The 24,466-nt window shown below is 42.4% G+C and overlaps 2 protein-coding genes across 4 annotated transcripts; one reads left to right on the forward strand and one right to left on the reverse strand.

Moving 5' to 3' along the window:
- Positions 1-1,926: 1,926 nt before the first annotated feature.
- On the forward strand, positions 1,927-5,556 carry LOC118785873 (FAST kinase domain-containing protein 3, mitochondrial-like). The gene is made up of 6 exons (XM_036540819.1): positions 1,927-2,389; positions 3,144-3,229; positions 3,550-3,721; positions 4,197-4,266; positions 4,686-4,800; positions 5,262-5,556. The coding sequence occupies exons 1-6, from the start codon at positions 1,927-1,929 to the stop codon at positions 5,337-5,339; spliced, it is 984 nt and encodes a 327-aa protein (XP_036396712.1). The 3' UTR covers positions 5,340-5,556.
- A 2,510-nt stretch (positions 5,557-8,066) lies between these two features.
- LOC118785729 (cyclin-T2-like) lies at positions 8,067-18,880 on the reverse strand. Of its 3 annotated transcripts, XM_036540629.1 has the most exons (10): positions 18,710-18,880; positions 16,122-16,203; positions 15,633-15,761; positions 15,075-15,135; positions 14,433-14,495; positions 14,168-14,213; positions 12,034-12,197; positions 11,554-11,624; positions 10,092-11,193; positions 9,840-9,993 (listed from the first exon to the last, which is right to left on the reverse strand). In XM_036540629.1, exons 1-10 carry the CDS (start codon positions 18,865-18,867, stop codon positions 9,926-9,928), a joined length of 1,944 nt encoding a protein of 647 aa, XP_036396522.1. In that variant the 5' UTR covers positions 18,868-18,880; the 3' UTR covers positions 9,840-9,925. The 3 variants fall into 3 exon arrangements, 2 of the variants coding, with proteins under 2 accessions (XP_036396521.1, XP_036396522.1); XM_036540628.1 differs by having other exon boundaries at positions 8,067-11,193; XR_005005301.1 differs by lacking the exons at positions 9,840-9,993; positions 10,092-11,193; positions 11,554-11,624 and having other exon boundaries at positions 12,147-12,197; positions 13,848-14,213.
- Positions 18,881-24,466: the final 5,586 nt, after the last annotated feature.

Consider the following 24,466-nt stretch of genomic DNA (forward strand, 5'->3'; position numbering starts at 1 on the left):
TTTGATAGCATATCAAAACATACATTATTGTATTCTCCATTCATTATGATTTCCATCTGTAGCATGCATAAAAGACAGTTATTTTACCAAATGGTCATTTAACAAGAGTAATGTTTTGCAACAGGTAATCAGAAAAATTCCCTATCATCCTTACAGAGAACCCTCAACATTGCAAGGTGAGCAAACTGCCAGACATGCAGAGTAAGATGATGCACATTGATTAAATACAAAATTACGCACGTGTTGTTACTTAATTTTGAACTAATTTAAGAGATTTATGTACATAAAACAACCAAAATGTATATATTTAGGGGAATAAGTGCAACAACTTTTTTGTGCCAATAGTGGTCATTACACTATGCTTTTATAAATCCTGGTAGATCACAAAATTGTATTATTTATTTTACAAATACCGTGCTATTGTTATACCATGTGATCCTGCAGATAATGGAAGGTCAGTGGAATTTTGATATATATAAAAATCGAATTTAGAAAATGATCTTTAAATATTAGTGGGTAGAGGTAGGAACTGAAGTTGCATTGTTACGTAGCTGTACTTATATTTCCCCTTAATAATATCTTACCAGCAGATGGCAGTAAATGGCAACACGTCGCATTACACAACCTGTTACCAAACGCAGTAACCAAGTTCTATAAGACTGTATGTTATGTCATACCAGGACCAGAACTTCTCCAGCGAAGGTAAGTTGTAGATCGGAATTGTAATGGGATGCATTGCTGAATTTTCCTGAATATGTAGAGATTAATACCCCTAACGTTTTACACAGGTGTTTAAACGGTAACTCAGATACGTAAGCGAAGTTGTATGTCCACGTTGCTGCAGTATATGCAATATGTTATGGCGTTAAATGTATTCTAAATTTATTTGTGGATTTATACATGAAAACATCACATGCTTTGAACAACGTTTAAGGTAATTCCCCGCATGTTGCACTAATTAACTGTTATCGTTTTAGGTACTTGTGAGCAAGAGCTAACGCTGGGATTACAGCTATGAAGTCTATGGCTTGCATATCTTCTGTCAGGACTGCTATTTTGGTCACATCAAACTCAACCGCACTTAGTCGAGGGACAGTGCGCTGTTACGCGAATTTACTTCGACAGCAGTGTTCTTTTCAGACTAACAATCTGTGTAATCTGGCCTCAAAACACATCTACGATAGCAGTCTACGCAACTTTAGAACCGTAGCTGAACAATGGGCTGCAGCGCATCAACTGAGTAACGTGGCTGATGACGAGAAAGACGATGAGGAGTTTATGCTTAATCTCGAAAGATACCTTTTGCCAATGAAGATGGTGGCAGCTACGATCAACAATTCTGCTTCGTCGGCGACCGTTGCTTCGTCGAGTAATCAATCGCATTTGAAAGAACCCCATAAACTCAAGTCTCTTTTCGAAAACGAGGTGTTAAAGTCGTTGTATTGTCACCTGAAAGATGCCCCTGGAAACGAAAGCATCGAGGGCTTCGTGGCCCTGTTGGGGATATGTGTTCATTTTGGAGTGAACCCCGTGAGTCCAGTTGCCTTACAGCTGAAGGAGGAATTACGGGAGCAGCTTTCAAAAGCAGATGTTACGGTACCGCACTTGTGTCTGCTTGGTGAAATAGTCTATAGCCTGGAGGGGAAAAGATCAGAGATTCTAACCCAAGTTCTTAGCGTACTGCAGTCCAAAGTTGGCAGCGATCTCACGCCAGCTGAAGCTGCACAGATATACGCCTTTCTCTCTCTGACTGGGGACCCACGGCAGTGCCGAAGCCTTCTGTCCGAGCTGCACAGACGCACAGAGAGACTGGTTCACCGATTTCAAGCCAGTACAGTTAGTGACATCCTTCACTCCCTTGCGCAACTGCGACAAAAGAAATGCATTGCTTTGGTCCTGAAACTCAACAATCGGGCTACCCGATTGATGGGTTCCTTTCGCGATGAAGAGCTCATCAAAGTTCTGCGCGCTTTCAGCTACTTTGGGCAATACGATGCGGACTTCTTGGCTGCTTTGGAGAAACAAATGCCCAGCAGAGTTCCTACCGCGGATCCGGAGCTGACGAGTACTGTGACGGAGTATTGCCTCGAAGCAACGTGTCGCTCCGAGCCCATACTGGAAACTGTTGCTGAAAGCTTTATCGATAATGCAGAGAAGTACAGCACGCATCAGATTGCGCGGCAGGTCGTAGCACTGGGACGGCTTAACTACCTGCCGAACTGCTCCGCTCAGCTCTTCAAGAAACTGGAGGCCGTGCTGGAGACACGGTTCGCCCAGTTTCAGCCCGGTGACCTGCTGGACGTGCTTCACTCTTGCATACACCTTGAAAGGTTTCCACTCAACTTTGTGTCCAAAGTCTTCAGCCACTACTTCCTCCAGAGTCTTGAAGGTATGAGGAGAACCAGCCCGTCATTGTTGTTTTCTGTTTATATTGGCAGGTTTTACTAGAGAGGACAAATACTTGGAGTCAAGTTTTAGTTCTTTTGCCTTGACAAAAACTGGATATTCAGGATATTCCAGTGCAATAGCATTTAAAGCTGTATAATTCGACTTTATTGTATAGTCTGGTTAACTGTGTAATTATTCTATAAAAGCCTCACCTGTCATAGCTACATTAGTCATAAATAGTAGGCCTACAGTTTTTCCACACAAAAAGGTCAGTTAGGTAAGGACTGTACAAGTGTGTTTGACATTTTGAAAAGGAATCTGCTAGCCTTCAGCCAACCCTGAGTGTACACCAGTTGCCACCTTTGCCTTTCATAGACATGAAAATGAGAACCATGTCCATTTAATCCTATAACACTACAGACATGCACCATCCCTGATGCTTACGGGCACCCAGCCTTACTTGCACACCTGTCTTTGTGGAAAAAAAGAAGCTAGTGTTACCTTTTTATACTTAAGACTTACACACTTTTACTTAGACATGTATATTTTTATTCTTCAGGTGTTTTTGGTTCAGAGCTAAGGATGAAGTGCTGTAGTGTTCATTAATTAATTAAATGTTCCCCTTAGTGTCTGAGAACTGTGGTCCCCCTGATCAGGGGAATTTATGATCATTGAAGCGTATTGCTCAGAGCAATGGACTGCCTTTGTTATTGTTGTTTGTTGTGATGGCAAATGTGTTTATGTTTTTTTAACAGTAGCGGGCAATGGTCTGGACAAGCACGTCATGGGTCAGCTGACTCAGCTCAGTCTATCCACCACACTAGAGTGCTCCACCTACCAGGTGAGCTCATTACTCACTTTAACATGGACAGTAGCATGGGCTTGTGTTGTAAGCCTCTCACAGATACATCTACAGATACATGCATAATTCTTTTTGTGCGAGACCACAGACCACTTGTAACTCCTTGGCAGGGCATTGTAATTGCATGGAAGGCAGCAGTTTCAGAAAAAATTCAGTTTGTTTGAGAAACAGTCCAGGACAGATGGAGTGATGCAATAGATATAAAACACTGCAATCTTGAGAAAAAAATACTGAATGAATTGCATGTCAGTAATTCTGTTTGTAATATTGAACAAGAGTCTATCTACTTTCACGTGCAGGGTCCACGGCTCCCCTACCACTATAAAGTGAAGAAATTCTCTTCCTCGGATAACTTCTTCGAAAACCCCATCGACCCCTACCTCTTCAGCAAGGTCAAGGGCCCCCTGATACAACTGCTGGGAGGAAAGAACTTCAGTACCAGGGTCTTCACACAGAATGGATACACTATAGGTATACCAAGACTTGTTCGGATGGGCATCAATGCTAATGATCAATGTAGGAACAAACAGATCGGTTTAATAATGTGCCTTGGAAGTGATGTCAGAATAAGAAGTAGTAATTACAACAGGAAGTGTGTCTGAGTACTTACTGACCACTTCACGAAGGCGGTGTTTTTCTGGAGTAGCACAGGAAGGACAGTCAGTTTTATCAAACAGAGAATTCCAAAATATGAGAAATATGTTATTGTGGTACAAATATATATGCTTATTCCAAAACTACTCAAGTCAAACATAGGATAATGACAGAACATGTACACATATAGTACAATCAGGATTTAATCTACAAAAGATTCATTAAAGTATAAGCAGCATACAGAATGTGTGATTGAGAATGCATTGCTGATGTAATGTTTGTGTTCAGTGGCATTACTTTTCTTCTTGAACATTTGCCATCAAGTCACATGGCCCTGCTGTGTTTGTCACAGATGTGGAGATCACCCTGGATGAGGAAGGCCTAGTCCTCCCCCTGTCTCAGTGGGAAAACACGTACAGAAGGTAAAGGCCGCACAAAGCCTAGAGAAATGCACTCTCCTCTCAAGGCAAAACCTGGAGCAACTCCCTACACAAAGCCGGGGGAAACGCACTATCCCTACACAAAGAAAAGAGAACCACTTGCCTCTCGACACAAAACCTGAATAAACACCCTCTCTCCCTCCACTAAGCCTAGAGAAACACACTCTCTTTTCTCCGCAAGTATGTTGCGAGTCAGGCCAAGTAAAAGCCTTCATCGTAAGTCTGTATGATCTTATGCAGCTGAGACTTCCATAAACTATTGCATTCATTGTTGTTCAATATATACGCTTAAACATGTTATAATAGGCAGTTCTGGGATGTTGTAGCACAGCATATATTCACAGCATTTCGCACTGTCATGCTGAGCTGTTTGCCACATTGATAGTATTGGCTTCTTTCAGAATTGCCCTATGTCTAGACGCAGAGGACCGGTTTTGCAACAACTCGCACCACCTCCTGGGAAAGGAAGTGACGAAGAGACGACACCTCCAACGGCTGGGCTACAGAGTGGTGCAGGTGTGTGCAAGTAGTGTCGGCAACTTGATTTATTTCTCAGCTATACAAGAAGAAACACCATCTATTATGCAGTAATTTGCTCATTTGCGCACACCAGTTCAGTACTTGAATTCGTGGTGAATATCATAAGTGATATTCCCGTTGTCTTAAATGTTTTTCCAGGTTGTTAGTGGAGTATTGATCAGGAATATCACATCAGGTGTCTGGCAGATGACGCATACAGGCGTACTGTTACTGTTCTTTGTGTAGATCTTTTGGTGACTGAAACGTTGACTATGTGCTACTAATAAAATACAAATAAATGCATTTAGAAGCATGTGAATAGCGCACAGGCTTCACTTGTTTTCTTAAGTCCTTTTTATTTAGTTTATAACAACACTGAAATGCAGAGAAGAGAGGCATAGGTATTAAAAAAGCAGAATAATGACAATGTGAGAACAACCTCTGCTTGTCCTTTTTAGATCCCTCACTTTGAATTTGATAAGCTGAGAAGTCAGGAGGCGAGAGTGCAGTACCTCCACCGGAAGATATTCCCCTAAGTCCTCAGGTGTAATTGGTGACACCTTCGACAGAATGACAGAAAGCGGGACACTGAATGCAGACTAAACAAAGATAACTGTACAGAGGATATGTCTGTCTGCACGCCCAATGAAATCAAAAATGCCAGCAACTGGAGCAATGTCATAAGGGGCATTTGGGTGCTCTTAGTTCAGATGCATTGTTAACTACCCAATTAGTGTTTTATAAAGTCCTTGTGGGGCCGACCCTCTCTACAGGCGGGCATTATCAGCACTTTATTACAAAGAATGTCAAAATAAATGTATTATGGAAATGCCTGCAATTGGTAACTGTACTCCATTTTATATGATTTGTAAAAACACTGCACACTGGTCTTTTGAAACTGGTTCCATAATACGAAAATATGGCTTTAGGTATTTTTTTCTAGGATAAATAAAGGATGCCATCTATTCTTGAAACAATAAATGTTTATTAAATAAAAATTCTGAAGGTGTTGTTTTTAATAAAATTACACACATCATCAGTTATCTTGAATTGTAACAAAATGTTCAGCACATCTTTTAAGTCATAACCTGCCATGTTAATGAGAAGATTCGTTACGATGCTTGTGAGTGCAGTAAGGTGTGTCTTGCTGTTTGAACTGCTATGCTCACTGTTTGAGCAATATTATTGGAGACTTATCCATTGGTATGGCAGTGGCTGAGGGTAACATTTGCCAAAACAACCTACATACATTAACAGGCCAATGGCATTCATTTATGTATGTGAAGCCCATTGTTGTGTATTTTGAATAACATTGTGTTCTGAACATGAAAACCAAATCAGTTTGAGGTTGAATTAATTCTTCCCTGCTCGTCTCTCTAGTTATATCATTCAGTCTCCTCCCTTGTGAGGACAACCATACTGGAACAGAGCCATATTCCTGTAATATATGAACACATGACCCCTGAGCTCTTTTTTTTGAGAAGGGGGCAGATATGGGTCATATACTTCCTTCCTGCCCCTTCAGTCATTTGTTGATGGGGGTGGGGCATACAGTCAACTATTCCATGATACAAATAGAATGTTTGCTTAGGCCACACTCAACTGGTAAAGTCAACATGGACCCACCACAACACACTTTCAGTGAGCCTTTCAGTTCAACGGCACCTGACAAACATTTAAGTCCAGAGAGCATATCCAGATTTTTTAGTGTCTGCAACATATCTTTCCAAGAACATATCTATGGTTTGCTATGTTTATCAAATAAGGCACTCACCCTAGACATTGTCATTGCATCACTATGGTGTAGTAAAAGTAAAAATGGCACCAGACATGGGACAGACTTGTTTCGTATTTATGCCTAGAAGTATTTGCACTTCCTGATAATCTTAACTCACATTCTCACTCTTAAGTAATTTCTCACAAATTGTCATGTCCAGTTACAAAACTAATGTCTTTTGTGAATATGTAACCCCACGTGCTGAGCAGACATGACCATGCAATGTACTGTTGACTAACAACATTACATCACCTCCGTGAGGACTTGAGGCTTCAGAATTTTGTAACCATCGCCATCAAGTGGACAAAAAGGGAACTGCTGGGAAAAGGACCTTGTGGATCGCCTGTGCTGTATGCGGTTAATACAGCATCATAAACATTCTTAGAAACAGGCCATTAGGTAAGTAGGTAAAAGTAAATCCACACCATGAAATAAATCTGTTTTCAAGTATTCGGACAGTGCAAAAGAGGGTGACACCAAACAAACTGAAATACCAGAGCAATAGCTCAGGCAGAATGTAAAGCTCTGATGAGTTCAGTAAAGGTGAACTCCCAGGTTCCCTGACTGCAGTTCACAAGTGTAGAACTTGAAATTGTGTAATTGTTTTACGTTAGCATTGCATATGTCTGAAATGTTTTGACAAAAGAAACTTCCCTCACATATCTCTTCCCTCTGAAGTCGAAGCTGGAGTTCAATGCTCCTTTTACTCTTAAACCAAAAGTGCTCATGGACAGCGACGCTAATGCATTCACTTCATAAGCGTAGAGTGCACTGAGCAAAAAATTCATAGAATTCATAGCTGCACAGATGGCCCTAGAAACTGCCCAAATGAGGGAAAACGCCTCCAGCAGATCCCTGGGCATTCGGCTGCCAGCATCTATTATCACCCGGGCTCTCTACCGGAGAGGATGCAGGGTGTCCACATTCAGCAGATCCTGGACTGGAGTGTCTCTCTGCACTAGAACAGCCATCCAGACACACCATAGGCCAACAGCATGCTCACACCTGCCTGGCCCCCACCAGCAGCCGTATCCATTGCAGTGCACGTCTCAGCACTGCTTTGTGGCATCTGTGAGTGAGGCATGCTGGGAGAGGCTGGTCTTTGCTCCATTCCAGGCAGGGGCCTGATGCACACCCAGCCACAGGAGACTCCAGAGGACAGCAGCGTGTTTGCACTGGGAGATACTACTGTAGCACCCCTCCATACTACAGCCTCCCCCTGTAACTAACTCACTCACTCACACTCTCTCTCTCTCTCACACACTCACACACCTTCACTTTGGAGGGAAAATGGGTAAGGACAGCTCTTACATAGTCGTTTTCAAAGATCTTTAAATGCTTTACAGTGAATGAGGGACAGGGTTTGTCAGCTCAACCACACATACATCAGGTGAGGAGGGAAATGCATAGCCAGTCACACCGTTCAGATGACCAGACAGAAAGAGCCTGATTGAGACTTCAGCAAGGACACCAGGTAACCCCAAGCCTTTTTCAGTAAGTGCCATGGGATCTTTAATGAAAGCGGAAGCACATCTTCGTACAGTCAATGGCTACACTATCAGAAATGTCCATCTGACAGAAAACATTCCAACAGTATATCCAACAGTAAGGAAGGATCAGCCACTGTAACTTAAGATATGTGCTACTGTATAATCAACTTGTAGACTAGCAATACTTGTGTTCAACGTGTATGTCTGTTGTACATGAATGTAAGGTGTAATAAATCCCCGTTTCACAGCATTGCATTGACCTTTACCTGAATTACATTTCCAATGACACGCTATTCTGTCCATTGCAGACAGCCCTCAATGCATATATAAAATGTATGGCTTCAAGTATTTTTCTCAGTGTTTGGAGACTTTTGTGCAAGGACCGGGAGAATTCTTATGACAAATTTATGTATTTTGTCCATTATAATCTCCCCCCTTACCCACGTAACATTTTCTTTTAGCGATGAAAAAAAAAAACAATTGATCTAAAACAAAGACATTTTAAGGTAGTGGAAACCTTAAGATTTATTTGTAGAATTTAAATGGTTGATGTAAAGATTTGTGCATGTCTGCTTTTGAACCATCGTATTCCTGCATGGAAGAGTAAAATCACTACCATCATTGGGAACATACATTCTTGGCTTCATTTGAAACTCTGCAAAGACACAGGACTACTCCGTCTAGAACAATAATCTGCCTTAGGAATTAAAAACAATTCATTAGGTAGGAAACTGACCTGGAAAGTATTATGGAGATACACCTTTTTTTTAGACTTTAAACCCACATTACCGTTTCTGCTGTTTTCTCAAAGATTAAACTATTTTACCATTAGCCACTTACTGCTCTGTGTCTAGGCTATTGCATCAAGCCAAGGAAGATTTTAAATGCACTTCACAGCAAAAGATTATGTAAACTTTACAGTCCTACAACTGACCTGTCAGATTGTTAGAGCCACAGCCTTTGGCATCCAGCTAGGAGGTCGAAAATAATGTACAAATTGCATGACCTCCGGACAACAAGCCAAGTGATCAATTGGTTGGGCACGGATTGCCTCATCTTGGCAGCCGCATAGACTACTCAAAAGCACGTTGCTGGAATGCTCTAGACTGAATCACAAATGGACTCTTACACCAAGTCACAATAGGATTTTTTTTTTATATATAGAATTTTGTTATACTTACAAGCAGCTCCAAACCTGAGTATTTATGGTATAGCTTTTTAACATACAAAAATGTATGTACATTTATCTCCACGTTCTGTAAACAGTTGTCAGTATCCTGTTTTATCCCTTTGTGATTGAAACATGCAAATCATACGCACAGTATAAAGTTTTTTAAAAAGAAAAAACGACACTCAAACTACGCAACTAAAAAAAATCCACTTTCTTGGCTTGCAGTGTTTGACCCGTGCCTTCGACGGAGCCAGGCATTGCGGAGGTTTGGAAGCGCCCACACTCTTGCAGGAAGTTTACTGCCATTGAAATACTGTTTAAATTATTAAAAAAGAAAAGAAAAAAAAAACAGAAAAAGGAAAATTGCACATTTCATGCCTTTACAGTATTTATAATACTATTTTTCTGTGGAGATTAACTCATTTACATTGTTTTTTTTTTGCACCCCAGAGTATGGAGGACAAAGCAGCAATTGCGTATACGGATACGGGCAGGAATGAGCGTTACGGCCTTTTTTTTTTTGGGGAACCTAAGCCTTTTCCACCTACTTTTTGTTCCGCTATATCCCCGTTCGCACCGGGCTAGGAGTTCATTCCTTGGGCACTTAACAGCGAATGGAGCATGTCAAAAGTGTCAGTGTAGTCCATGTGCTGGCCGTTTGCGCCCAGCTCATGACTCTCCCCCTCAGGGCCTCGGCTCTCCACTGGCTTCTTGTCCAGTTTCACTAGGGTGCTGAGCTGTCCGTAGCCCACCTGGTATGCGACAGGGGGAGGAGGGGGGAAGGGTGCGTTAAGAACAGAGCTGTGAGAGGACACACACTGCTTTACAGAGGAACAATGAGAGGCACTACCTGCGCTTTTGGAACTTTTGCTCGATTTGGAGTGGTGGTTGTGACTGGCGTCGGGGTGCGCCCTCTTCCGGGAGGAGCTGGGGCCGGGGCCAACGCCCTCGCCGCTACAACCTACCGCCGCGGGCCCCTCGGGGCCTGCCCTGCCGTTGCCGCTGTGCTGGTGGGCGTGGCCGTGCTTGTGGTGCCGGTGGGCCGAGTGCTCCCTGTGTTTCTCCTTGCTCACGAGCGGGCTGGAATGTTTGCTCTTGGTGCCGCCCTCGTCCGAGGAGCTGTGGCGCTCCGAGGAGACCTTGATCTTCATCTTCAGCTCCTCCTTGCTGACTCCGGCCTTCTCGGCCGGCGGGACCGGGAGCCGCAGCTTCAGCGGGTTGCTCTTGTCCCGCTTGTCCCCCGCGGGCTTGTCGGAGCCCGGCAGCGGCAGCTTCATCTTCAGGGGGGAGGCGGAGCTGCAGCCCGGGACCCCCTGCAGGGGCGGGTGGGGCTGCGCCTGTTTTCTGTGGTAAGAGGCCTGCATCTGCTGCGGCTCCGTCGGGCCGGAGGGGGCGTACGTGTCCCTGACCTCCGCGTCCAGGCCCTGCTCCTGCCTCCGTTTCTGCACCGCCAGCTCGGCCGCGTGCTTCTCCCGGTACTTATCCAGGGACATTTTTTGCGAGGGAGCAACAGGAGCCGGATAAGCGGGCTGCTGCTGCTTGGTCGAGCTGCCCGCCTTTTGCTCCTGTTTGACCGCAGTAAAGTCCGCGCTTTTGTCCGGCCGGTGGTGCAGGGTGGCGTTCAGGGCCAGCGGCGCCCCCTGCACTAAGCTCAGGGCGTCCTGTTTGAGGGAGTAGGCCTCGGGCCGGCCCTGGTCCTGCGGCCAGTCGCTGGGGGCCGTGAAGGTGAAAGCGGCGCCCTGCATACTGGCCATGCTGTCCAGGGACACGGAGCCCACTGAGTTCGAAGGCAGGGACAGGGGGAAAGCAGCGGAGGGTTTGGGGAACGCCGCGTTGGCCACGACCCCGGGAATGCTGTCCACAACGGAATGGTCCTGCGCCGACGAGGGGCCTGGAAGAGAGTTGTCCGCCGCTTGGCCGTCTGTCCTGGGCTTCTTGGCAGCTTGCGTGGCCTAATATGGACAACAGCTTTTAAGTTCTCACACAATTAAACCTTCACATCTAACGCCTAGTGTAAATCAGTAACTAAAACTTTCAAATGAAAAATGAATACACTGAAAAGCATATTCTAGCACAGCTGACTAAGGGAATTTAATACCAAAAAATCAACAGGTTATCAAAACCTAAAACAATCTTGACATAACATTATACAAGGTAGCAAATACTGAAATAGCTTGTACATAATCAAAGCTTATTTGTTTTGCCATGTGTACCAATGACATGTGGAATTCCCCCTCCAGGGCTACGAAAACCTATCCGCTCCCAGTATTTTTAACTTGCAGCAGTTTGACACTGACAGCCTGTGAACTCACCCTCCAGTTTCTTATTCGTTTCAATCTGCTAGGCGTCTTCTCCAGAATCTGCAGGAACTCGTGAGTCAACTCTACACACAGGGGAACAGAGGCTATTCGGAGGCACAGCAAACACATTCCTTAAGGTCTACAGCTTTACAGGTTGTGTCTCTGGCTCCCCTGAGCGCGTCCATAGTGGGAAAGGGGATACTGTGAATCTTCGGGACCAATTTACAACAAGGGTACAAGAACAGACCACAGTGAAGCAGCAGCATGGGATATGACACTGCAAGAATTAGTCTGCCGGTGAGAACTCCTCATTAAGCTGAACAAGGGTATACAAGATACAGCATAAATCCTTAGGTTAAGTGTGTATAGTGCATGAGGAAGAAAGTATCGGCCAGAGTAATTTTTTTTTGGCTGCCTGTGTGTGGAACAGACACGGCAGAACAACATTCCCTGCAGACAGAGCAGGGGGGCGGGGGGGCGGTTGGGACTCACCATCCAGCAGCTCCAGCGTGACAGACGGGTCCACGTACTCCCACCAGTGCTTCCCGTCCGTGGACACGGGGATCTCCCAGTTGGACCACTTGCACGCCAGGTGAATGCACACGCAGGCGATGACAGTGGGCTTATACTGCAGGCAGAAGGTGGTGAGATGCAGGCTGCGCGGTTCACATGAAAGAGAGGGGAGAGGAGAAACAAGGAGAGGGACTTGTTAAGCAACCAGAGCCAGGGCAGACAGCTTCTAAACACAATACTTCTGTCTATACTTCATGAGCATCAAAGACAGATCAGACAACATGTACTAGTGCTTTTGTACATATTTCATAATCGCTAGGGCCCGGGCACAGAGCATCTGCATATTGACACTTCTGTCTACATTTCATTAGTACCGAGGCCAGGCAGAATCTTAATATTAAGACTTCTGTCTATACTTCATAAAAAACTAAGACTACGGCACATATCATCTGAACATGATACTTTATCTATACTTCATGATCACCAAGTCTCAGCATTCACGTTCTACTGCATAAACACACCAATTAAGAGCACTTAATGCCAGGTAGAGATGCTGGAAGAAAAATGGTTAGCTTGCAAGTATAATATAAAACTCTAAATGATACAGGGAACACACGGCTATTATCCAGGTTCTTCACCAAAAAAGGCCTGAAAAAAAAAATCAGTTTTAGATGAGCTATTGGACGTAGTGGTTCTTGGTTTGTTTATGCATATGGGATATAAACCCTCTTGCTGAGCACAATTTGACGTCCAAACATGGCTCACATGGCCTGGTTACTGATACGTGTTAATCACTGATATACAATCGAATACTAATCAGAATTTTGCAGCATTCTGCTACCATTGAGGTCTACTCTAGAACGCATACTAGAGTGTAGATTAGCAGGGCTATCCAGCTGTAATCTTTGGAGAGTCCATGAGGTGAAACCTGGATGGTAACCTTGTTCTATGCATTAATGCACAATGTCTGAACACTGCAAAAAACACAGGCAACATGTCTAAAGCACAGCACGTAAAGCCTACTCTTTCACTCTCAATCACCATGACAAGTGAAGTCAAATGTGGTCTAAGTGCTCTCAACCTGAAATCCTTAAGGGCAGACAGACATGGAAGTGTACCACCTTATAAGCCAGTCAAATCTGATGAAAATTAGTACACTTTTTCACTGCCTAAACTATAGTCAAAACCGGGCAGAAACCCATTCCAGGTAAGTTACACTGCTGCTCTGCCAGCTCAAGCTTTGTCATGGAGGTTGCTACATACATTGGTAAACTACATATGTTTGTTCCCTTTTATACCAAATCTGTACATTTGTGTTTATATCATATACAGCAATCTGTTAAAATGCTGATTTGCTTATTTTTAAAATATAGAGCTTCTCTCATTCTTTTCTAATACTAATGCAGGAAAAAAACAACAGTATTGTATTCTCTGGCTCTGCTTTTTAAAAGTCAATTAATAAATAATGCAAGCAGGATTCTTCAGTGAAGATAACTGAGCTGTTTTTTGCAATGTCCAGACACTGTACTTTCCTGCTGAAAACTGCTACACCACCTACATAATACATTCAATATACTAATGATCCAAAATATACTGGAAAATCAAATTAATTCACCAAATTCTTGTGCTAATACTGCATTACTGTATATCAAATGCATATTAAAAAATTATTCGTAATAATGAGAACATTAGAAACTACAACAGATCAAAAAATGTTTCTAAGAGCAGTTCTAAAATAGTAAAATTTAAAACAAAACAAAAAAAAAATGAACTGAAAATGTCTTTGTACTTACCAGGACGCCTTCTAAGTTTACATCTGTGTAATCTTTAGCTGCTATTCAGGCTACCCATTGCGTCTTTAGACATATGCACTCTGTACCAAGCGAACGTGAGGTAAAAAGCACCACTACACTTCACAATGTGCATTCAACCCCTCAGTGCCAACACTTTCCCTCGTACAATACACCGCACTGCAGCCGGGGCTGGTACCACCCACAGGGGGCGCCCCAGGGACCCCGGCGCAAGGAGGGCGTTGAGCACGGGAAGGGGACCCTGCAGTAAAGGAAGCTATAGTGTGCTATCACAGTGCAACAAAGAGGGTCAGGATAACAACCTGTTGGTAGCCATGAAATAGGAAGTCTGTGCCAAATCCTTGCTTGCTGCAAGAGAGGGAGAAAAGAGGAGGGATTACTTCTGTCAAGGAAATAAGTGCCGGAGACACTGGTAAGTGTGTGACAGCTATCACGTACTTCACACTCATCTAAAACTGCCAGGTTACACATAAATCACACACTGGCGCTTTCGTCTGGACACACAAGGGGCAGAACGCAGAGCATGAACAGTAACGGGAGGTGGGGGGGTGGGGTGGAAGTCTGTACCTCGCACTAGCTGGGAACATTTCACAACATCAGTATGTGGATGCTCAATTGTTATTTCAAAGCCTGCAACGAAATACATAACAACATTAGGCTGTCATCAAAAACTCAAACTTGAACAAACCTGAGAAGAGTATGTGACTGTTTGAATGTTATGCTACAAAATAATAAATGACAAAATCTTGGGGATTGAATTGGGGCTGTGCAGATATTAGAATACTTATATTCCTGTGGGTCACTTTTCAGAAGCGACCCTACATCTTTGCACAGACGAGTTCCTCATAAGAGATTTTGAGGCATACAGGACAATAATAGTAATTCTATGCCTCCTTTACAAGTATTTCTCTGAGGACAACCTGATTGAGCTGTTCTAGATAAATACAACCAAATTATCAGTGACGTCCAAGAATCACGGTGCGCAGAGCCGTATAAGTTCAAAGTCTATGAGAATCGTGAGGCACTTTCTTCTTATGATTATCAACATCACTCAGAGCTGGGAAACAGTGTTAATAGCTAATCAAACAGTGGACATGCTGAAAAGGCCTGGTTGGCAGACTGACAGCAAAACACCACAGCTGCAACCCCTTTATACATCACAATTTTCCATGTTGTTATCAGCTTTGTCTCAGTGGGGGCTTTACTCACCTAATGTCTGCAGCACTATCGTTTCAAGTATCACCAGCTCTTGGGCTTGCTGGAGGTAAGCCTGAAGTTCAACAGACAATCATTACATTATGCTTGTAATGTGTCTGCACACCTTCCAAACCCACTTCAAAACAGCTCCCAGCTCTTAAACCACTTTGGTGGTGCTGGCGGTTTACATTTTTGAACATTTTGTCCAGGACAATACTGGTATAAGCTCAATGACGCACATTTTAGTTAAACTAAATATTGTTACAATGTTACACCAACGTGGCTAGAATGTTCAGTTTTAACAAAGAACATGTGACCAGATATTATCAGGGACAAAAGAAATGACTGAAAACAAGGTTCCAGAACATCACTTTCACACACACTGGCCAGTCTTTCCTCAGTCTCAACGGGGCGACAAGGAGGCCTGATTCAGGAGCGGCTGGTTTGAATTTAACACCAACCAGGCTGAATCGCAGACAACAGGTGGAAAAAAAAAACAACAAATGTTCCCCTTAAATACTACATTGATTAGAAAGAAGAAATACAATACCCAGCAATACCCACACTTACATTACTCTTTGTATCTAGCTGGGCCTCTTGAGGGTTTAGACAGGCATGTGCCACTTTTATTACATGTTCAAGTTTCCGTGGTTGCTCCTCAACCTTTGCAGCCAAGAATAACGTAGTTGAAGAAATGATCTGTCACACAAAGGAAATATAAACATTATTTCAGATGACTTCTTTCAATTTACAACTGTAGTTTTCTTATGATGTGATACCATCTAAGTAACATTTCCAGAGGGCCAACAACCAGACAGTGGCAAATTTATGAATACCAATGCTTTGGAACAGCCATTGCATGGACATTTTGGTGGTCTGTCTGACTTCAATTTATGCAGAAAGCCAAAAAAACTTGGGTGAATTTACCCAAACACATCTGGCTACATCTTAGCCTTGTTGCATACTTTTACCAAGGAATAAAATATAAGACTTTATCTCTGCTTTAACTTCCAGACAACCCCAATACGAGATGGCAGCTGAGGGGGAATTAGTACTTACATTTCTGTGGAACCTGGTGAAAGAATGATACATATAAAACCTATGCATGTAAACAATTGCAGTGTTAATTGTGAGCTGGGAGCTGTGCACAAGGATTAAGGAAAATTCAGGTAGAAAGAACAGTTCATATAAGCTTTGTCTGATTCCTTTTTGAACATTGAGTGAGTCCACATCACCTGCCCATACCTCATATACAAGTGCTGATATATCATCAGATATGCAAAGACACACATTTAATATCAGAGAAAAGGTGACACTTATTTCTGACATCAGTACAATGGTTTTTAAACTGGCTACAATCTGTATCAAACTAATTTTAATCAACGACTTGGTTATCTGCAACAAATTAAATGTTCTTTTCTCCCCCCTTTTTCTGAAACTGCACACTGTTTACAATATCCTGAAGAAAAAGGACTCATTAAGGGCATTTAAAGGCACCTGAAGCTAAATACACACTTGTGCACAGACATACCTTGGTGCACAGAGGGTAAACTGGTGCTTTCCTTTTTGTACAGATTCACTTATCTTTAAGCCATCTTAAGTAACCCAGACAGATCAATTTCTTCACCAAGGTATCAATGATACTAATATACACATTAAAGACTAGTGAATCTGAAAGCACTGATCCTAAAAACGAAATAAACCCACTCCTCAGTTTCATGGATTTTTCAGGGCCTCGCTCTTGATGTCAAGAATGCAGCCAGTAATGTTATACACCAAGAAAACGACCACCCCAACAGGCTGGGAACATCACTAATCAGACTACTTCAAGATGTACTGAAACCTACATTCGTAAGGGCCTTACCCAAAAGGTATTTGTACAGAATACTGTCAGTCAAAAATTTGGAATGACAAGTGTGTAGCTACACTACTAAACCATTTAAGTAACCCAAATACTGCTGTGACAAGCTGACTGGCTAACTGGTTGGTTTAGAGAGCTTAATGCAACTGACACGTGTTAGTAAAATGTTACAAACAGCAAAATATTACAAATGGATAGTAACAGGAGATGGCAGATTTACATTACATTTACATTCATTCATTTGGCAGACGATTGTATCCAAAGCGACTTACAGTTGAGGTACAATACAACACAAACGAAAAACCATAAAGAGTCAACAATCTTAAAAGTGCTGCATGTCAAAGTTCCAAAGGTTGGCCAGGTGAGGTACCAACTAGCAGGTAAAGCTAGCGAGTGTGTTAAGCCTTTACAACCATTACAACCAAACCATTACGTTAAACTATTACAGCCAAACCATTACATTTTAAAAATATAGTTTAATAGGAGATGGTGGTGGGGGGGGGGTGTTTCAGGTGCTCAGACGAGATCGGAAGAGCTGTGTCTTCAGTTATTTCTAGAAGGCAGAGAGGAGAACGGCTGAGGTGTGGAAGTTCATTCCACCACCGGGGGACAACGACGGAGAAACTTATGGGAGAGGTCCTTACACTTCACTAACTCACTTGGACTAGGAGACAGCCCTTGTAAGGACAGCTTTTGAGACGCGTAGCTACGTCATCCAAAGTAAAGACCACCCGCTAAGCACTTCACACGGTGTGCATGGCATCATCGACCCTTCCGGATAACATTGTGAACCAAATGTGAACCATTTGGCCATTCAGGGCACCGTCAATCGTTAGTCGTCTCACTGGTGCCAACAGGCAGAGCTAAGTCCATTTGATTTACCCAGACATTGCTATGTTAACTTCTTTACCAGGAAACCTGGCGGTGAGAAATACTGCTTCTGATGCAGACTGCCAATACGAATCTCACCTTATAAACCACGTACAGCTAAACTACTACCTACTACAGAGAATTCGCGTTGCATCCAATTGTCCTTCTCACCATGCATGCCACCTAAAACAAGGGGACACAGTATGCGTTTGTGTTTGATCCACCGTGAAATCCATGCTAACTGAAGACTAAATTATCATTTGCTACTGAATTGGCAAACTACCCGGACAAAGTTAATGCTGGCCGACTATGAACTATTTGCTATTTAGGAGCCTTTAAATTTATCGATAACTAGCTAAATAGAAGCCTAGTTGGTAACCTAAGCACATTCCTGTTTCTTCCAAAATAACGCTACGAATTGCATTTGCCAAATGCTAACTATCGCACAAGGTTAAACACGAACTTATGTGCTATAAAAACACAAATCCAAAGCGTTATTAAAGCTGGCTAACCGCCAGCTATCTGCATAATACACAAAACGCAACAGCAATCTATCATTTCGTTAGCAAAAAAACACAGCAATTATAAGTTATCTAGTTAGCGAGCGAGCTAGCTACATAACGTGTCGTTATGGCCTTCGTGCTGCTTTTGAGATAGCTGGTTAGCTAGCCAGCTAGCTAATACATATATGACGAATTTTAGTTTTTCTGAAGGGGGACGTTCTAAGAAACATTTTACACTACAATTATGTAACGTTAATTAACTCAACATTTATCCACAGGCCCCAGCCCCCACCCACGATCATTAGCTATGAGTAGCTAGCTAGAGGGGCCTACCAAAGGGCTGGCTGGCTATCTAACCACAAGCCCCTTTCCTCTGCTAAGTCTCATGTCGTTTCCAATTCAGAAAAGGATACACGTTGAGCCTCTGGCCCATATCTTGAATAAGATTCGCCGCCTGCTGTCGATACGCCAGCTCCCTGTCCGGCTCGACTCCACAGCGGCGGGACGGCGTGGCTTCGAGCTGTTCCCGGGTGAAGAACCATCTCGATGAGGACCCCCGGCACGCCGCCATTGCTCTCCAGCACAAGCACAGGGCATCGAAGAACGGATAGACGCAAGCAAGCCCAAGATTCCACACCGGAAACCTTACGTTATACACCCGCGACCGCAAAAGGTGCATGGGAAATGTAGTGTACGTTGAATTAAAGGCATCTATTGCTTTTCTCTTCGGAACGAAATGCTTCCTCTTTCCTCATTGGTTTACATCGGACCAATAAATAACCAGTATTAATAAGTTCGTGTAAGTCCGAAAAGAAAGGGAACGTGCTCTAACGTTTCTAACATGAGCAGTACTGTAGGTGAAAGTCATATGTTGTGGTTCAATGGCGCAACAAAAAATACACACGGTATTTTGTTGATTTCATATTATGATTGTTAGTCTGACATTCAACTGAAAGAAGTACAAAACCCTAGTATTCCTTCTACATTCTAATCTCAGTTCAAACCCAGAACCTGTATTAAGAGAGCTATAATAACGTCAGCAATGGATATCCCAAAGAATCCTACACAGAGTACAATTTTTACATATTCACAGTCCAGTAAATTGTAGACATTTCGCCAGATATATGTAAATGTAGAGCACTGTGAAAAAGTGAAAAGTTCATTGTAGAAAAAGAAGAAAATGTTGAGCACTTTCACAGAAATTATCTTTCAGGCTACAGTATTTGCTGCCAGCCACCTGAGAGCAGCAGAGAGCTCTTTATATAATTTGGGGATTTTTTAAAAGCACATGACAACATTTTGATACTCTCTGTGTGCATGTGTGTGTGTGTGTGTGTGAAAGAGAGAGAGAGAGAGAGAGAGAGAGAGAGATTTTGTGTGTGATGTAAAAGCAGGGCCAGGGACACCTAGTTATTACATGCTTGAAGACTGAGAGACCAATACCTGCTCTCTGTGGCAAATGTGAGATGCATTGAGATGCATTTTTGACATGACAAAAACACATTTGGGGACAGCAGCTGATTACTGTATGACAAGAAAAAAAAAGTATTTTATGTATACATATGGATTCTGATAAATACATGTGACAAATCTGAACAACTTTGAAATATATTGGCCAGATATGCATGTGGAATAATTTCATATGCATGCTTAATAATTTCCTTTTTCAAAGTGATTTCCTCTCCTGCCCACTCATGCACTGTAGGGGGCACTGTGGGAAAGCATTTGGCTAATCTAACACAGGCAAAAGCAAGCAAGAATCGACTGAACAGGCCAAAGGGATCATTCAAGGTTGAGACTGTAGACACCAAGAAAAAAAGGTCATTCACAAAAAGAATAAAAGAGGACTATTTTATGGCATTTAAACATCTGAACACTGTTAAGGAGTGATCCTCATCATTTTGAGAAAAACTTATGGTTTACATAGGATTTCCTGTAACAAATCATTTTCGTTCTTACAAATACAACGGTCAAAAAAGATTGACTCTTCCTCAGTAGAGCTTCTATAAAATATTCCACAATACTCGTAAAACTCAACATTATTTTACAGTAATAATTAATTTAACACATTTGCATTCATATTTAATGATACATCATATTTAAAGGAACATATTAAGTTTAGGCGCACAGCATAATATTGTTGCATTTCAAAAATGAATTCAGGAAGAATTAATTTTTTAAAAAATTAATTTATTTTTATGCAACAATTTTCATTAATTTCATTGACTGGCAAATCCATGATTTAATGCACGAGTCAAATAAACATGTTTTTGTCAAAGGTGAGGACAAAGCGCAATACAATGAAAACACAAAGCTGACCTACTTCACTGATATTTCCTTCAGGCAAGTATGTTTTAATTGTAGCAAATGGTGAATTCTTCTTTTAAGTTTCAGCACTACTGTTTTTTTTACAGGTTCATGATGAGCTTTTGTGATTATATCAATGTACTGTGGCAAGACTGTTTTAACCCAGAATTTGATTTATGAAGTTATGGAAGTTTGCATCACCATAAATTTGCCAGATACTGCAAGTAATTTTTGACAGAAGTCTGTATATACAGTACTGCATTTTTATCTTGATATTGACGTGTTCAAGCAAAAAGCTGGCTTGAAATATCACCATTTAATCTGTAAAAAAGGCGAATCATTGCGTTACACATCAGGGGTGATACTGAAACCAAATAAACACAAACATTTCATTTTAAAAATGAATGACCGCTTCTGTTGATTCATTTTGGAGTGAAATATAATTACAGATGTTAGTCTTATCTGTATGTATAGTGCCTTGCTTATCTTTGGAATTCACAATGTAACCATCTAACCTTTTATTTTGTACTTCCCCTTGAGATTTGTGATAAGTATCTCCATGTATCTGTTCAGAGAGTAATAAATGATAAAAACTGTTAAAATGATAAAAACTGAGTTCTGGGAATGGTATGCCTTCATTTAATGTGTCTTTGTTGTTTTTATCAGCTGGGGTTACAGATTATATTAAACACCAAGAAGCACTGCTGCCTGTGTTCTCTCAGTCTCTTTGGGTGGTTTACAGCTCACTTTAAGAGGCTAATGGATTTAGCTATTTAACTTCCTGCACCCTTGCCAACATTAGTTTGGAGCTCACGAAGGCTACATAGATAAAGAAGACTGTCACAACAGCACAGATACTTAGATGGGATATGCACAATACAAGTCAAAGGTGAACAGTTCTGCCATATTTTTTCCCATTTACGGACCCCTCATCCTCATACTCCGGAACAATCCAGCAGAATCGATAGACATGTGATGAGACAAGAGCGGATTTTGGGTCACTTTTAAGTACAGCATGCATTTTTTATGGTTTATGTATGAGGCACTACAGAGAATGAATTAATTTTTTTTATGTTTTCAACTCCTAATGACCAGTTTTCACTGGCAATAGAGCCGTATATTTGATTAGTACTTGCTTTGAATTACTCTAAGACAGTAAAATCACATTCTCACCACGCTAAGTCAAACCAGTATCTGTGTGACAGGGAGTAGAGTGAACCCAAACCCAGAGAGGATGCAAGACTCAGGAGGGTTGGTTCAAAAAAACAGCTCTACTGGAGACTCATAGAATACAAATGGCTTGGGCAACAGTACACACAGAAGCCTGGGAAGCCAAGACTGTGCAAGGACAGGAACAAAAGACAGAACGTAATAGCAGTGAATACAGGTGCAAACAATTACTAATCAGCATAGGTGGAACACACAAACTAAATGTGAATGATGGAGAACACAAGGGAATTGTGTGGCCATCTGGTGGCCAACCCAGGACGCTATTGCTGCATTCCTGACAATCTGAATAGGGAGAAACTCTGGCACCAGGAGCAACATTCTCATCACATTTTAGACAGTGTCTTTCTTGTGATGCAGATAACACAACAGGTTTAAATTCTGAACAATAGCAGGGGACACAGAGACATTTGAAGGTCTGTTTCTTTCAGAGATGTGAAAAGAAGAGTACCTTAAGTTCTTTTTCCTTTGCAGCTGCAGTATCCAGGCAACAGTCAGGTCAGAGCCTTGTGACAGCCTTTTTGCTGAGGCCCCAGAGGCTTGGTGAAAGAACTTCAGCTTATGACAGCAGTACATCTCTCTCATTATGCCCAGGACACCACTTTCCATCACTCTCTTTTGAGCTGGTGTTACCTGCATGTATCCACATCACCTGTGCTTTGTCACCATACTGTCCCTTTAATGTAACTGTTTCATCTTTAATCTCCCCACTGCTGGTACTGAACTACTGATATTTACAAAGTCTGCACCTGGAACTGTTGGCATTTCTCCTGTGTGTGTAAAAATCTCTCCTCTGGATTGCTGCCTTGATGTGGCGGAGAGGCTTGAGTGTGTCAGTCACTTGGAGAGCTCTGTGGGTGATAGCTTCCGCTCCTAGCAGGTTCACCCATGCTGGACAGGTCAAAGGGTAGAGGTCAGACTAAAGGGCACTCCCTGGTCCCCCAGGTTGGGATCTAGGCGTGAATCCTACAATCTCACCCTAAAAAAACCTGCTACAGAAAATACAACAAGAAAGTGTAAAATGGACTGACAGGATCTCAGGGAGAAACTCAGCCATTTCAATGACCATCTCTGACCAAAAACCTCTCTGGGTCCAAAAATCAATATCAAGGCAGGGGCTTGAAATATGTGTTCCATGTACAGGACACCTAAAACTCGCCAAAACATCCATGAGATGAAGTGTGACCACATGTTAGGTTTGAACGAATGCCATGAAACAGGACTTGGAAAACCACCTCTGATGGATACAACATCCAGTATTCAGAGAAGCGATGACCAACACACAGAAGGAGATGCAAATGCGAATGCCAAAAACACAAAATCATTCACTGAAAAGGAGCTTATCAGTGAGCATCTGATAAAAGCTCACTTTGACTCCAGATTTTGCTAAATCACCATAATTCAGTGCTATCCACCAATACATGAAACAGAAAAGGAAACGATAGATGTATGCTACAAAACCCTGCAGACTGGTCAAAATTCTAAGGCTGAGAAAGACAAGCCACAAACAGAGCAAGGATACCCAGGGTTATGGGACCATAACTGAAAATAGTGAGACAAACTTTTGAACATTAAATGGGCTGGTATTTGGAAGAGCTCCTTTCCCCCACAAGGAAATGCGCAAGCTGACATGGATGTAACCAAATGGAACAGACCAAAATCAGATGAACCACATTACCATCAATGGCAGCTGGAGAAACGCATTAACCACTAGAGCAAGCAGGGTCAGATGTATCCTGTGACCATTGTCTAATTTCTGTGGATATCACACCGCAGTGAAGACCTAGGGCTAAAAATAAATGTGTAAAAGACCCAAGAGCTGAGGATTACTATACTAAATGCAGCCAGCACAACAATAAAGGGCAATCTGCTGGAAGAAGCAGAGGGCTCCAGTTACCTCAGTGCTACCTCAGCAAAGATAACTGCAGATTGCAGCGGTGTCTTGCAAACTGACAAACATCTGAAACTGTAGCCACACAAAAAAGTGAGAATCTGTTTCAGCTGTGTAAAAACAATGATTTCTAGCTGTGAAAGAGGCTGAATATGACTGACATGAACCCCTGATGAGCCTTTCATATTAGATGTTTGTGGCCAATCTGTCATATCTAACAAACAAATAAGATCTTGAATGAGGACCTCCACCACAACACCCAGTCAAGCTGCATCACTACAGGGATCAAGCAAAGGTGGATGAGATGGCTGGATCACATACTAACCATGGAGCACAACACCATTGCTATGGGTTCCCTCCCATGGACACCACAGGGCAAGCATCTAGGGGAAGCAACCAAGGGCCAGGAACAAGGACACCCGGAGGAGCACTATTACTGTGATGGGCTTGACCTGTGGTGATGCCGAAAAGTAACTAAGTGACTGTCTGGCATTGAAAGGGCTTGTTTTGACATTACACTGCTCGGGGAGCAAAGGAAGATAAGTTAGTAATTAATTAAATATACAAACAAGAACTGATGTAAATTTCCCGTTGAAGTCACTTAGCTCTTTAAGGGCTGCGCTGTATTTTTACATATTCGCATGAGAAGCACATCTCCAAAAAAAAAAAAAAAGTTTAGTCAGAAGAAAGCCTCTATAAACCTCCATTGTGACCAGTAGCAAGGGCATTGACTACACCTGTGGAA

This window comes from Megalops cyprinoides, chromosome 11 (genome assembly GCF_013368585.1).
Source record: "Megalops cyprinoides isolate fMegCyp1 chromosome 11, fMegCyp1.pri, whole genome shotgun sequence".
In the NCBI taxonomy this organism is placed as follows: Eukaryota; Metazoa; Chordata; class Actinopteri; order Elopiformes; family Megalopidae; genus Megalops; species Megalops cyprinoides.

What these genes read in the sequence shown, in the direction of transcription:
- LOC118785873 (XM_036540819.1), top strand. Translation starts at nt 1,927, where the DNA reads ATGGGTTCCTTTCGCGATGAAGAGCTCATCAAAGTTCTGCGCGCTTTC. An exon ending in CTTCCTCCAGAGTCTTGAAG is followed by an intron (nt 2,390 to 3,143) that starts GTATGAGGAGAA and finishes TTTTTTTAACAG; the next exon opens with TAGCGGGCAATGGTCTGGAC. An exon ending in ACAGAATGGATACACTATAG is followed by an intron (nt 3,722 to 4,196) that starts GTATACCAAGAC and finishes TGTTTGTCACAG; the next exon opens with ATGTGGAGATCACCCTGGAT.
- LOC118785729 (XM_036540628.1), bottom strand. Translation starts at nt 18,867, where the DNA reads ATGGCGGCGTGCCGGGGGTCCTCATCGAGATGGTTCTTCACCCGGGAA. An exon ending in TCACCAGGTTCCACAGAAAT is followed by an intron (nt 15,762 to 16,121) that starts GTAAGTACTAAT and finishes TTTGTGTGACAG; the next exon opens with ATCATTTCTTCAACTACGTT. An exon ending in AACGAATAAGAAACTGGAGG is followed by an intron (nt 11,194 to 11,553) that starts GTGAGTTCACAG and finishes TGTCCATATTAG; the next exon opens with GCCACGCAAGCTGCCAAGAA.